The following is a 15,787-nucleotide window of genomic DNA, read 5'->3' on the forward strand; positions in this document are numbered from 1 at the left end:
TTTTATCTGTCTGCACAAGCCTGCATGCAGGGATAGATCAGATTAACATGACTGATGAAAAACATCCTCCTTTTTATCCCTTCTGACAGCATCAACCCTTTATCAACAGTCTGAAGACAAAGTTTTCTCAGCCAGAAGTTTTCTGCCCTGAAGGTTCGTTGTTGTTTTTTTTCCAACAGAAGTTTATTTTTGCTTCAAGAAAAATCAAAACATTTTGATGGAAGATTTTTCATCCATCCTTATGCATTAGATGTGGTGGCAGACAGGCTTGGCACATCAACATCTGCTCCTTCTCACTGGATTGAATTTAATATCTGGTGTAGGAGCACTAACCCTCCCTCAGAGCTCAACAAGACAGTTGGAGAGAAGAAAACAACCTCTCTTCTGAGGGTTTCTAAACACTTTTCCACAGTGACCCTCTCATAATTTTATACCCCTTTATTTAGATAACTTCATAATGCCCTCCAGTGGGGTTTTGGGGAGGAAATGTTATAAATTTCAGACCAGTGAATCTGCCACTCACTGCTGCTAATACACTGCATTTATCCTCACTGCCACAGAGGCTGTGGCAGCAAAAGCAGAGAAGAAGAAAAGTAATTACTTCTTGCTCAGCTTCTCACCAAATCCTCTCATCAGCCCTCTCATGTCTTTCTTGGCTGCCTCAGTGATTTGCCATGCTCTGCAGTGCCTAGCTGGGTTCAGTGGTGCTGCTGTGATGGAGTGTGAGGATGGGGAAGCAGTTGGGTACCACGGGTACTGGGAGCCCTCAGTGCCCAGCACAGCCTGGGCTGTCCAGATTGTGTGCACCAAGTCCCAGGCAATTGATGTGTGAATGCATTAGGAACTCCTAATCAAGACGTGGGGTTATTTCAGCCAGGAAGTCTTAACCCAAAAGCACCCCCAGTGAGGAGTGAGGGAGAAGAGAAGGGGTTTTCTCCAGAGGTGTTTTTAAACATTTGTCAGAAGTTATAGATGTTGAAGAGTCCAATCTCCCAGAGAGGACTCAAACTCCACATTCCCATTCAGCAGTGTGGGTCAGACAGATGTTGAACTAAAAGCAAAGATACTGAGTCTTAAAATTAACCCAATTTCCTGGTTGGTGCTGAGGTTCCCCAGAGCAGCAGCATCTTTGTGAGACCTGAAATTAAATGGGATATCAAAAGCCCTTACCTGCTGCCTGTGTTAAATTGAAGACAAATATTTTGACCAGCACCTAATGGGCCATCTTTCTGGTTTTCTTCAAGGCCTGCAAGATCAAATGAAAGACAAACAGCAAGGGCCATTTTCTTCAGAGGAGGTGGTGGATGTGGGGGAGCACTGGTGATGCAAAGTGTCCCACTGAACTGTCCTGGCACTGCCACTGCTGGGGTGTCATGCACTGAAACCAATGTGCCATGTGATAAATTTGATGCTCTTCACGCTGAAGTTGATGCATCACCTTTGGAATCAAATTTATCATCTCTTCTGTCACACTCCATATACTGGATCAGAGTCGCCACCTACTGAATTAAAAACTGCACGTGCAGTTCACATCACACCATAAATCAGCCCAAAATGGAATTAAGTGCATTGTATGCTAAGAACTCATCCATCATGCCATAAATTAAACACGGAACAAGCCTCTTAGGCTGGATGTGCCCAGATATAGACTGCAGAGTCCACTAGGGAAAACATGACACCACTGAAGTCACTGAGAGTTTGGTCATTAATTTCAGTTAACTTTTTAATCTACTGATCTGTACCAGATCTGTCTCTGTCCTGCACCAAACTGAACCTCAGGTACTCAGAAACTTTTCCTGTCAGTGGCTCTCCTATTGAGCCATGCACATGCCTCACTTTGAGGTTTAGGCAGGAGTGTGGAGAAGAGATGCCCCTGCATGGGGAAAAGGCAGCAAGGGCTGAGAGGGCTGTGCAGCCCTTGCTGGTAGCCAGCACACACTGTGGGACACACAGAGCACCTCTTGTCTTCAAAGGACATCTGTTCCAATGAATGGCCAGGCTCAAAGTCCTTGTTGATGCAGAGGAGCATCCTTTTCCTAAGCTCTCAGCAGAACTGCATTGGGCTGGGCCTGGCTACTGGGGCTGATGGATTCCTGACACACCCTTTGCAGTCTTTGGACTTCAAAGCAAGAGGAGGGGAAAATACAAAAACAGTCTCAGGAATACATATTGTGTCAGAGCATCCCAGGCAGTTCAGCCCTCAGTAGGTGTTGTTAGTCCTGTGTGACAAATGGGAACAGGAGCACAGAGTGGATGGGTACCAGCTGCTCAAGGCCAAAGCTGGAGACTGGGGCAAAGATAAGACTTCAGAAATTCTTATCTAAAACCAGAATACTATTTTCTCCTTTTTGTTATCTGTGTTAATTTTTGCTTTTCTGACAGCACTCTCACAGCACAGGAGCCCCCCTGCCCCGTGCCCTCAGGGAAAGGTGATACCCTCAGGGAAAGGTAGAACAAACTTCCAGCTGAAGCACAATGCAGTCAGAGACATCCTTGGATCCAATCTTTCCTCTTATTTTTGTATTCATCTGGTCCTCTCAAAATCTGCTCAGGAGCAATTAAAGCCTGTCAGCTAGAAGCTGATGCAACTTCTATTTAATTAGCCCAGCAGCCAATAAAGATCTCATTCATCAAAATCTCATGGAAGGTATGCCTGTTGGGGGGGGAGGGGGGAAGATTTGTCACTTCTTCCTTAGACCCAGATGGAAGTGGAGCATTGATCAGTGATCCGATCACACACGGACTCCTGTGCAATCTGAGCAGACCGAGCAGCTGGCACACATCTGTCCAGAAAGCAGCAATGGCTGAAAACTGTGCAGGACTGTCCCAGGTGCTGTGGTGGCAAATCCTTCTGGAAGCTCAGTCTTCAGATCATGACTAACCTGGGCAGCAAGTGGCGCTGGTGGGATGAGCAGCTTTGAAGGGGTTTTTTTTCTTATTACCCATTTGGCTGCCCTACCCAGCAGCAGGAAATGGCAGAGGTGTGTAAGGAAGGCTGAACACCAGCAGGATGAATTGGCAGAGGGCTGAAAAAACATGGAGTCTCCCCAGAACTGTTGCCTTTGCCCTGGGAGGGGTTTAAGAGTCCCTCTCACTGTGCTGCCACTCGGAACCTAAACACATTAGGGATGGCAAAGCAGAAGAGAAATCAGTACCCACAGTGACGGACCCCAGCGAAGTTTTGGGGTGCTCAGCATGTAAGAGAAAGTCTTTAGGGTGACATCCTTTTGGCCTGAAAGCTTCTCCTTAAATTGGCTGTCAGGGTATCAAACCTGACCTTTTTCTCCAGGGCTGAGATTTTCCCAGAGACTGTGCAAGGTGGCCAGGACGATGGGGGGAGCATAAATCTGTACCTGCAAGGTCAGTGTGCTGGCTTTGTGTCATGAACAGGGGGTTTTACCAGCTCAGACCTGCAGGAGCAGATACTTGTAGGAATCACTTGCCAACACTGTTTGCAGCCTCACCATCACAATTCACTGAACTGAAAAGCAGTAAATCAGCTATCACAGGATACTTCATACTTTACAAACATGAGTGATGGTATCTTTATAATTAATGATTATGAGAAAGCAGCTTAATAGTTTGGTTCCTTGTGAGTGGCTTGATTTGTAATACATGGCAATTGGCATAAGCAAAGCAGGTAATTGGAGCCAGTTTACCCTTGGTATGTCCAGCTGGTAGTTCGGCTTCACAGACTTTCCTCAGAGCCTTAACCCCTGGGCAGAAAAAGGCTGCAGATGTAACCCCAGTGCCAGGCATACTTCCAAACTGGGAGATGCTTGGGGGTGGAATGATGGGCAGTTTCTTGCTGCTGCCCCACACATTTTACAAGTTGCTGTTGTCAGTGAATCTTCCCTGGCATTTGCAAGGAAAATGCCTGTGCTCAGCTCAGGGCCTTGAGCCACCCATCTCCTCAGGAGTTATTAACAGGAACATCATAGCTGGCACATTACTGTGATTGATGCTGTATCAATCAACTGGAAGAGTGTTAAGCAAGACTTAAAAAGAAGTGAGATGAAGGCTTAAATACTAGGCTAAAATGTCCATATTATGGGATAATTCCAGGGTTGAAAACACATGTGCAGAGATGCTGACATCCTCATCTATGTCCCTGTCTCCGACCCTGCTGCTCCATGCTGGCCAAACTGGTTCCATGGGAAGTCAGTAATGAGTGCTTGCATTGAAAATGACTGTATGTATTGTAAGTTTGTGGTTTTATTGCTTATCAAATAAAATATAATAAGAAATACTCTCCATTAACACATTATTTCTAGCCAAGCATGTTTTTATTCAATTTCATCAAGTCTGATTTGATTTGGTTAATCTTTGTTTAAGATTGATGTGATAAACTACACTCAAACTTGCCAAGTCATTTTTGCTAGTGTGGCATTTGGTATTTCAGAACTCAGGTGGGAGACCTCCTCTTTTAATAAGAGTCTCAGATTTTCCTGTGTTAAAACAAAAAAAAATTGTGGCCAGGTCAGTTGTGGAGAAATTTATGTGTGGCATTTAGTTTGCCATACCCAAAAGGCAAAAAACCCATACACCTTCCACAAGAACAAGAACAACAACAAAACAACAAACAAACAACAACAAAAACAAAGCAAAAAAACCCCAAGCAAAACACCAAACAAAACCAAACAATCCCTCAAATGTGTTATCTTTTAATCATCTGTGATTTTCAAACACTATGCCCTTGGGGAACCCAACTCACAGATTTTCTGCCAACAATGAGTGATTTTTCTTGAGAACAAATTCACTTCTCATCTCCAAAGCTAGGCCCACACACCAGTGAATTCCTGTATTGTGCATGCAAAGCCCAAGATCAGAAAGCACAGGGCAGGGATGGCCCAGTGCCCAGGACGTGCTCTGAAGGGGGTGCTTCACACACTCTTTCAGTCTCTATTCTGCCGTTGCGCTTCCTCCCAGAAGATGCCCCTGATTCCTCTAGGGATGCTTTCCCAGGGGGTGTAGTACCTTCCTTGCTTCACCTGCAGCCATCCACAGCAGCAGCAACCTTCCCAGGCAGATGCTGGCCATCCCCCCTTTCCGTGCCCTTCACCCCATGCTCAGACCTGGAGCAGGTGGAGAAGCAGCTGCTGCAAAGCAGGGATGTGCTTTATCACTCCCAGGACCTGGGCTCAAAGTTTCCATGTGCTGCCTCCAGTGCTGTGCAGAGAAGCAAATCCAACTTGTCCTTCTGGATCTCTCTTTTCCATGGAGGGTCAGGGTGGTCTCTTTGCTCCTCTGCTTGTGTTCAGAAAGGATTCTAAAACATTTACAGCCTGACTAGACCCAGCAAGCTCAGGGCTGGCAGAGAAAAAATACTCCTTTTGCCAGCCCTTCATGTTTAGTATCTATATTTAAAATGACTACATAAACTAAAAAATTATTAACAGGTCTAAGCATTTTACCAGGCAAATCCAATTTCTTCTTCAGAGAACTGGATGGAATAAAGCTAAAAAATTTGCTTTTAGGATGAGATTTAATTCAAAGTGTCAGTGTTAGTTCTTCTACTGTACTTGTAGGTTTAGAGAATAAACCTATTTGCTAGCAAACAATCATCTTAAACAAGATCATCATTAATCCTGAATTCAGCTGTCAAAAGGACTGAGACTGCAAACTAAGAGGGAACAAGGAAAACCTGGTAATTTGTTTGTTAAATATTTGTAAACTGTCATGTCAATAATGGATAATAAGAAAATTTTGAGCCTTCAGAGCTGATGTATAACACAAAGCTTTGCTGTATTGCACCTAAACTACTATCAATAGCACATTTATTATAATAATAGATGAAAAACAAGCTTCCTGAAAAACAAGATCAATTTGAGCTCAAGTTATTTGGACACGTTCTAAATGTTGTAATTAAAATGCAGCATGAACGTTCCTTTTAAAAAAAATAAAAGAGAAAAATAGCCTTGCTACAATTATATATGCTATCCAGCCCTGACTCAATAGCCTGACCCTGAGGGAAAAAAAAAAAAAAAAAAAGAACACACAAAATTGTATTTGTGTCCAGTCAGACATTCCTCATCTCCAGGGCTTGCTGCAGAGCCTAAGCTAACATGACTTTTCCTGTTGGGTCAGGACCCAGCCCTGCCTTGAAGATTTGGTGCAGGGAGTCAGCTCTGGTTGCACCGAGCTCCCTGTGCTGGTGAGGATGTGATCACAGTCCAGCAAAGAAACCCAGCTGAGCTCTATCTTGCTGCAAAAGCAACTGCAGTTTACAGTGGAAAAAAAAAAAAAAAAGAAAGGAAAAAAAAAAACCAAACAACAACCCAAGGAACCGTAAAAAGAGATAAAAGAAGCCAGCTGTGTGGAAGGTTTCAGTCCTCGACCAAGTGCCTTGGGGACAGAAGTGGCTGGAGTGGCTTTCTCCAGCACCCTCCCGCAGTGTTCCAGCACACATCAAAGCGGGAGCTGCGCCTCCCGCAGCAATTAGAGACCCACGGACACTTCCCAGGAGCTGCCTGTCACCCTGGAGAATTGGACTCTTCTTTTGTTCTGATAAAGAAGTGACTAGTGAGCTACAGCAATCTCCTGGTAGCTCTCTAAATAATTGTGTTCTCTCGTGTCTTTTAATCATAAGTCCCACGAGGCCCATAATACCACATGTGCACTCCAAATGGGCCCATCAGCTCAGTTTATCAAAGGGACTTAATTTAATCCTAGTCTTTGATGGAGACAGGAGCGGTCAAAGTCCGCCCTAATGATTTTCTAAGTTTACTTATCTTGCAGATTTGGGGCATGAAGGGCACTTGGACTCCAAGTACAGCATTGATAATGGGAAGCCATGAGGAGGAAGACAAAAATGGCAAGAGCTTGGCAGTCTGAATCAAGAGAAATCACAGCAGCAACCTGGAAAAACAGTGGAGACTGAAAAGGCAAAATAAATCCCATTATTGGTGTCACCACAAGCAACGACATGAGACTGGTAAAATAAATTGCTGGAGGCAATATTTACCTCTGAGTGAGTATTACAGCTGTGAGAGACCCACCAAGGAGAGGCCAAGAGCAGAGAAATCCAAGCTAGGAAATACAGAGCCAGAGGCAAGCAGGCACAAAGTGCTGTGGATGGTGGAGCTGCTTTGACCTGGCAGCATCCCCTCCCAGACAGAGCAGGATGCAGTAAGCATGAAAAATACACCTTTGCATGAAAAAGTGCCTGCTCTTCCCTAAGCTTTAAAGAAGCTCAAACCTTTCAGAGTTGAGCATCTTTTAAAACCACTGGGATGACTTCTCTGCTCATTTTCAACCCAACAGGTCAGTGGACCCCAGGAGGTATGACACAGTGACACCAGCTAAAAAATGCTGAGCAAACTGAAGTAAAAACCCAAAGAAAGGAACCAAAATCCCAGGCTTCAAGGGATGCTGAACAATGAACATTAGGACCAAAAGCATCACAGATAAGGGTTTAATGGAAAAGCTAAAAGCTCAGCCTTCTCCTCTGAGAGTTGACAGGACAAGACTGGAGCACTGTTTCACTCCCAAGCTGCAAGTGATGGATGTGAACACAGTGGGGGAAAAAAAATAATTACAAAAACCCCAAAACTTTGCTAGACAAAACCCAGCTGGTTCTGAAGCTCTCAATGGCCTTTAATAGTTTTCAGCTCAAATGGAAGAGGGAACTCAGAGCCTGCATTACAGAAGCAAGGAGTGCTGTGGGCTGTGAGAAATGGAGCACAAGCCCTTTGGTTACAAGCAGCACATACAAAAAGATGGTGCAGGGAAGGAACAAAGAAATCCTCCAGTAGGGATGTAAAGGACTGTGTTGACACCATTAGTGCAGAAGGATCCTTCATGGCATTATCAAAGTTTTGGTGGAAGATGGATAAAACATCTGCCTGCAAACAGCCAAGGCCATTTATTTATTTTATACAGAGAGTGCAGGTGGTTCAGGACAACCTTTGGGGAGAAAATTAAAAGAAAAGCAGCGATATTAGCTCCAAAAATAAATCCACAACCAGCAGACAGCAAAGGGTAAAGTGCAAACATTACCCAAGCTGGCTAATCCACACAAAAGGACCAACTGGTTAAAAATGTGTCAAATCCTTGGTCTCATGAGGGAGAGAGGTGGAGGACCTGAATCTGCGGAGAGCTTCCAGGAAGGTGCTTGTGGGTGGGCAGAGTGGGAAAGCCCAAACCTCCCCTTGCTCCAAGTGGTGAGATGGGGACTGCACAGCTCCTTGGCCATCCCTGAAATAAAAGGGCACTGAGGACACTGGCTGTGGTGAGAAAGGAGCAGTGCAAATTAAATACACTCTATGGAGAGAGGGAACTGTCTTCTCCTTGCTCTGCAGATTTTGGGCTGTATAAAGTGTCAGGAAGCAAAGTTGGCACTGGCAGCCCATGACTGGCACACAGATGGGCTGGCCAGTGCTGGACCTGGGAGCTGCAGCCCCCAGAGAGGCATCAGAACATCCATTGAGCTCAGGGCTCAGCAGGAGCTGGACTGCATGGGGGGAGCCACTGTGACTGACAGCAGTTTGTCTTTTTGAAAGACAGCAGCTCCTGGTGCCTGGTGGATTCCTGCTGGCCTGTTACACCTCTAACTTGGGCAGGAAAAGTCCGTATTGGTACAGCACCTTTGAGAGGTTTCTTTCTTTGGTGAGGACAGCATGAAGGCTGCTTGGAAAGTGTTTTGATGCACAGGTTAAAAAGAGAAAGAGCCTAAACAAAGGCTCCCAGCAGCTCCAAGCAGACTTGGGTAGAGCTCCAAGTAAATTAACTTCCATTTGAAGAAACTTCATTTGTGAGTGGTACACAGACACAGCAAGATCTGGGAGATGCCAGTTATTACCCAACACCTGGTCACTGGGGGATGGACAGGTAAGCCAAGAAGGAGCAGAAAGTGTCCTGCCAGGATACAGATTCAGAAGCTGAAGCCTGGCAGCACATGGTAATACACAGTGATAGGACAGGGCTCTCAGCAGAACACTGACACTGACCTTTAAAAGGCCAAGCCTGGAATGGCCACAGAGCCAGCCCCACTGACACCATCTGGCACTGGTGACAGAGGAGCTGCCCCCTTCCACCGGCTGCTGTTTCCATGCTGATGGCAGGTCTGTGATTGCAAAGGCAGCCCACTGACCACACACCACTGCTGAGATGGACACAGCCTCTGTGGCTTTATCTCACTTCTGTGCAAGAGACTCTCAAACTGGCTGGCAGAGCAGGGACATAAATAATATGTAAGCAGGCTGGGGCCACAGGCAGCACCAATGGATTCTCTAGGGCTGGTGACAGCAGTGTGTCAGTCCAGAAGTCCCTGTGGCTTGACTTGGCACAACACAAGGGCTGACTACGGGCAGCTAACCAGGCACAGGATAGATGGGAGGGAGATTCTGGACAACCCCTGTGCTCTGAACTGATTTGCCTACAGATGTGTCAGGGCATATGAAGCTGTGACAAAAAGCCAGAGGCAAAGCAGCCAGGACGGATGCCACCCAGATATTTGGCTCAGCATGGTCTCTGTCCAGACACTGTTCTCCTGTGGGTCAGCAGCTTTTCTGAATGCAGGAAAGCGGGCAGCATTGTCCAGGACAGCTCCTAAACAAACACGCTGTTGCTGCTGGCAAAGAGGCTGCATGAGTGGAGGAAATAGCACGGTTCTGAGGGCTGGCAAAGTCATCAGAGAGAAGTGACTTGTGGGGAAGGAAGATCAGCATGTGGGACTGAGGGGGCTGACTGCTAGCAAAGGGAGTCATTTGGAGCTAACTTGGGAGTCTGCAACAAGAGGAGAACCAGGCTGCAGCTTGGAAAGGGTACATGGCAGTCAGATCAACTTCTTTTCCTTACACACATGGGTAGATCCAACAGGACAGGCAAAGCAGACTGTATGATGTATGCAATGACAAAAAACAATCTAAAGAGGGATGTTTGCTTGATTTGTGTATCTTCATCTTGGTTGTCAGTTGTCACATTGGTGGATTCCAGCTACAGCTCCTCATTGCTCTGACTGAATTGTTAAATTCAGGTTTACATTTTTACTCTCTGTAAGCATATTACAATTTTAATTAAGCACTAAGTAATGTTTTAGCAGGTTTTTGAGACTTTAGCTGTTTATCTTGTTGATTACAGTTCTCTCAGGTCCTTAGTTGTGGCCTAAATTTAGAGCAATTCTGACTGACTGAGCCCAGCAGTTTAACTGCCACAACTCTTCATTAAAAATGAAGAGATCAGAGTCGATCAGCAGACTGTGGGAGCCTGCTGTGTGGCTGCTCTGCATCCTGACAGTCTTCTGATCTACAGGTGCTGGAGCCAGGTTAATGCTGATCTGCTGGCAAAACACGGCATGAAAGACTTTGAAAAGATGCAGCAGCTCCTTGATACAAAGCTCAGTAAAAAACTTGCTTCCTTCCTTGTCCATCTGAGATGGTGAGGAAGGAGAGATTTTAAGCAAAGCAATTATTTTCTTTCATGCAATTTCCATCAGGCAACATGAGCCCTTCTCAAGGCAAAATGTTTGTGTCTCCCATTTTTGTCTCTCTGGGGAGCACTTTGCAGGAAATTAATGAGGGTCCCTGTTTTACAAAGCACATGGGAAGCTCCCTCAAGGAAGCAATGCCCCAGTTCATGTTTAGCCAGCTTCATGTGGAACTTTGGGGCTTTTTTTCTAAATTGCTGGAGAATTCTAAAGGCCCCATATCTACTTGTACATGAGAGGTTTATCACACACACGAGCATGAAAGACTAGCTATCAACAGCTAGTGAATCCAGCTATCAACATGCAAAACCTGGCCAGATCTGTCAACATCTGGGACCAGATGCATCTCTTAAATGCTGTTTTACAATTGTATCACACTAACAAATGTAGTGATAATGAAATGCAGAGTCTGGTACCATCCAAAATTCAGCGGCTGTGGTATTTGCCATGGCGTTGATCTCCCAAGTTTAAGTAGTTTGTGCTAGAAAGTGATTCTTGTAGCTCAGAAAAGAAATTCAGTGCAGAGAAAAATGGAGATTATCCTTCTGTGTACAACCCTGGCTAAAACTTGTTTACCACCCCTAACTGCAGCTCTCGTCCTGTGCTAATTACATCTGTAATAACATTCAGTTGTTTGTCCTGTCCCAACGGTTAAGCCAAGGTGGTGGCTCCCATGGATGGTGGGGATATTGCCAGGGAAAGCCACCTCCCCCTCTGGTCAGTGCAGACCCACCATTGCTGGTCTTCATGCTGGTTTTTGCAGTACTCTGGAATGCCAAACCCATTTTCAAACCATGGGTGATCATCTCCCCCAGTGGCCCTTCACCACCAGCTAGGAAAGTGCTCGTCTTAAACACCTGAATTCATCCACTGTTTAATCATCTGACCTTTCCTCTTCTCTCATCTCATATTCTCTGCAATTAATTGAATGTAAATTCAGATTTTCATCGAGGAATTGGGAAGACCTTGACCAAACAGCCCTTTGTTTCCTCCCTGCCCATCAGTCTGCAGTTTCCTTGCCTCAGGGCAGAGCCAAATAAAGTGAAAACCTTTTCTTCAACTCGCTTGCATTTCACTTTCACAATAAAACTCACACCTAGGTCACTGCCCAGTAAATCACAGCTTCCACCAGGGCCAGCCCTGCCTCAGTCTACTTTGCTAGGCCCATTTGGGTATCCAGAGAGGAACCAGCTCCTGACCTGGCCAGGCTCCTGCTTCCCAGTCAGTGGTGACAGCACACACCAGCTGCATCCAAGCCAGGCCCATGAAGCCCTCCCAGGGCTCATCTTCTGGAATTCTGGATTGCAGTGAAAAGAAGATGAAGAAAAGAGAAATGCAAGTCCCTTGAGCTGCAGAGAGAACTTGCTACCTAAAGGCATTTGACTGCCTCAGAAAGAGGTAAATGTGAGGAACTGACAGCAATGTTGTTTTGCTCAGTTTGAAATTTCATTTTTATGCATATCTCATGGAAAATTGGAAATAACACTGGTCACACTTACAACCTGCTAAGGGGAAAAAGGGCAATAGCAAGTGCAAATGAAGGGAAATTTTCTGACAAAAATATCTTCCTCAGAAAGCACCTTTCAGAGAAACAGATAAACACACATACTTACAGAGCAAAGCCAAACCCCTGCAATCTCCATGGAGGTTTGTGCAGCAACACATCTGCAGCTCCCCACCACCTCTTCCCTGTCCCTCAGCTAGAGAGAATAATTCCTGTAGGTAAGTTGGAGTGAACTTTCCCTATCTGTGCCAGGGAAAGTTTCACCAACAGCTGAGAGTCTTCAGTGACAGGCGAAGCTGGACAGGCAGCAGGTTGCTATTCCTCTGTAGAGGTTCATTCAGCTTTACATATACTATGACTACTTTGGATCCCCCCCTGTGATCCTAAAGCAAAGAATTGTGAGGAATAAAAAATATTTTTCTTAAATTGGGCATGAAGAGCTGAGCATGGCCACATCTCTGAGGTGACCATATGGAAGAAAAACCCAGAGACTCCATTACTCAATGGAATCAAGTCTCAACCCTTTGATCCAGTCTTGAGTCCATTTGAAAGTGATGCAAGGCCTCCAAGGATGTAGTTGTGGCTCTAAAACTGGAGAAGTGCTATGCTGAATGTGCTGTTTTTCTACCTTCTCCAGCTACAGAAGGGGCAGCTCATTGTTACAGCCCCCAGCCTGCTCCTGGCTGTTTGTGAGCATGCCAGTGGAAATCCCTCCAAACTGCTGGTGCATTCCAAATAAATGGGTCCAATTTAGCAAAGCTACAACAGCAGCTGAAGCAGTAGGGAAGGATCATACCAGCAACCAAGCAGACAGATCAGAAAAGGAAAAAGCTTCCAATAGGTGATGATGAGCAGGTGGGAAGAAGTAACCGGTTCATCTCTGAGAGAAATGTGAACAGAGCCCTATAGTCCCCCAAGAAATTCCTGGGAGAGGCTGCAGGAGCAGCCCCTAGCCTTGTGTTAGCACTTTATTTATAGCATTGCCTTCTTGTTTATAATCTTCCCAACTGTGAATTGCAATTTTTCCTCCCCCCAGCATTATGGTGACGGTTTGGAACATGGAGATGTTTGGAAAAGGGCAATTTGGCATCAAGAGTCTAAAAAGCACATACAGATGACATCCTAAATGTATCTTTTATGAGCTTGGAATGATCCCTTTAAATTAAGCTCAGAGTCTGTGACAGCTTCTGGTAGTGTAGCCAATAAGGAAGAAAAAAAAAAAAATCAGGAGGTTCTCACACATATGTAATCTTAGAGATCTGGATACCTTGCTTTGCCTCATGCAACTTTGAACTGCTTACCAATGCTTCCCAAGGAAAGTGCTTCAATGATTTTCATTTGTCTCTACACCACATATGCCCTCAAACACCAACATAATTTTAAATTCAAGGCTTATAAAAAATTAAATGCTCCAATAATTCTAAATTGTGTTTGTTCAGTGTTACTGGAGCCTGGCCATTCCTTCAGTTTGGGAATTTTTGTTATGTTTGCAGTGTGTGGAGGAAGAAATGCTTTCTATTAGTGTTTCAAATTGGAAGTTGGTCAAACAGCATCACAGCAGAGTGATTCAGCAGCCTCTGAGCTGATTCACAGTGTGTCATAAAATGGGATTAGGAAAACAACAATGCTTGGAGAAGAAAGAACCCACACAAAGAATCACAGCAGGAGAACAATACCAGAAAGAACAGAGGGGAATAATCCTCATTTGGCTTCTGTAAAGCAGGCTGGATGACCTAATTGGTGGCTTTCAATGCCCTTCATTCTGCATGGAGTTGTAGGGTTCAGCTGCCCGGATCCAGCCACCACAGCTTAATAAATGTCTCTGCATGGACTGAACCACCCCTAGTGTTCCTGCGTGCACATCTGCAGCCTCTTCTCATTTATCTGATGAGACCATGGTCCCCCTCTGGCACAACCCCTGATACTACTTCACAGCAGGCAGGAGCTTATGCAGAACTAGTGGTGAAAGTCCATGCCCACTTAGGACAGGAAGTAGAGGGAACAATCTTAGGCTGTGAGTTCAATCCAAAAAGCTGTGTTTTGTTAGTGTTACTCAAGAAGATATACACACACTGGCAGCACATCAAAGCACCTGAGGTGTCAAACTCAGTGTATTTCCTAGCACTGTCCTGAACAGGAATAAAACATGTATTTTGTGATCTCCCGAATCCAAGTATCAGCAACCACCTATGGCCAATGCCAAGATGGAAGAGAAAAGCATATTTAAAATCTATTCTGAACCTGAAGATCCTACTGAACCTTGTTTTAAATTAGGCCAAACCTGTTATAACTGTGGCCTTGAAGTGACAGAGGAAGGCAGGGCTCTCTCAGGAGTTTTACTAGATCAGCAGTGGTTGAGTTACTCCTATGCAGAACACGAAATCACAGCTTCACGCAATTGAGGAAAATCAGACAATTATATCACAATTCCAATAAAATTGCTATATCCAAAGTCTGGTAGAGACAGAAAAACAAGGAGGAAAAAGAAAAATCTCATATGCCATGGTCTCCTATTGCAGACTAAAAAAAATTATAAAGTGCATCCTCGTAAATAACTCACTGCAGGATGCCTGGAATTTTATAGAAACTACTGCAACTTGTCTCCCAGTGGGGAATAACTGAGGCATGAGATAAGAAATCAGCCATATCCTAACTTGCAGTGACAGGTGCTGTAAAAGGAAATGCCCAATAAAGCCTTAATGTATAGGAATGGCAAATAACTGTCTGGAATTCTGAAATAAGAAAGCATAAACCAATTCTCTAATCATGTCTAATCAAAGAACACCATCAGTTGCTTAAAACTTCTAGGGAAAAAATGGGAGTGGTGGTAGCATGCTTGTCTTCGTCAGCAGTGTTTTGGGAATATTTTAGCCTGCAGAATTTAATTCCCTGTTATTACTTCTGAGTCTGAAGGTGAAAATCATAAATCAGAACCATTCATAACATGCAATAATGGGATGAAATACTCATAAAGAGAGTTACATGATGAAATCCTCTGGGATTGCGTGTAACCCTTACAGTCCTTGATGACAGCATTAAAAATCCTTCTGTTGCTAACATCTATTCTTCCCTAATTCCTATAGTAGTTGTTCCTCTTTCTTCTCTCGTAACATTTCCAGATTTTTGTGTCATATGGCATTCCTTCCACCCTTCCTCCCTGCTGCCCTAAATATATGTCTAAGGCAAAATCATAGGAAAGCATTCCATGCTTAAAAAGATGGGCACGTTTTAAATTACACTGTAACTACTAATAAGGGCTTTTAATACCTGAGGAGCTTTCCCAGGGAGTTTTGCTCTGATTTCAGGACCCCCATTGTTTTTATAGATGGCCATTTGGTCCCATTTATAAGGTGGTTACATTTTGAGTAACAAAGACTCCAATGCTCTACAATAAAATAACACTGTCCCTACCCTTCTTTCACCTTACCATAACTGAGTTTAAAAAAGAAAAAAAATCCCAACCCATGATGTGTTAGAGCTTTGTTTTCTGAGTAACAAGACCAATCATGTTTCCTCTGCTTGAGGTCTCTCTCTTCTCTTCCTTTTCTTCTAGGTCCTCTGGATCCACACTGACATAGAAATATCCCATGATGGAGAAAATAATGCACACAGCAAAGAGGAGAACAGTGAACAAGACAAATTCAGCCCACTAGGAAAGAAAAAAGAACAGCAGGTCAGGAGACCCCAGACTCTCAGTCTGGAGGATATCTCTGCACTTTCAAGTGCTTTCTAAAGAGCTGGGTGAAAATTATTTCTTGGTTTTCAAAATGGCTCACAAGATAGAAACTTTCTCATCCTGTTTTTCTGGTAAATGCTTGTATACATAATGTAATTGCAAATATGTGATACCTCTTGAA

The 15,787-nt window shown here is 44.5% G+C and overlaps 1 protein-coding gene across 7 annotated transcripts in view; it reads right to left on the reverse strand.

The window, feature by feature from the left end:
- Window positions 1–4,264: 4,264 nt before the first annotated feature.
- The window catches only part of SLC15A2 (solute carrier family 15 member 2), a 71,532-nt gene continuing 60,009 nt past the window's right edge, over window positions 4,265–15,787 (reverse strand). For 6 of the 7 annotated variants that reach the window (XM_072932010.1, XM_041717627.2, XM_072932006.1 and 3 more), the window contains one exon: window positions 4,265–15,579. In XM_072932010.1, the coding sequence (XP_072788111.1) occupies window positions 15,403–15,579 (177 nt within the window). In that variant the 3' untranslated portion in view covers window positions 4,265–15,402. The remainder of the gene's footprint in view (window positions 15,580–15,787) is intronic. The other variant, XM_030277160.4, reaches the window with a different exon arrangement.

The sequence above is a fragment of the Taeniopygia guttata genome, chromosome 7 (assembly GCF_048771995.1).
Source record: "Taeniopygia guttata chromosome 7, bTaeGut7.mat, whole genome shotgun sequence".
In the NCBI taxonomy this organism is placed as follows: domain Eukaryota; kingdom Metazoa; phylum Chordata; class Aves; order Passeriformes; family Estrildidae; genus Taeniopygia; species Taeniopygia guttata.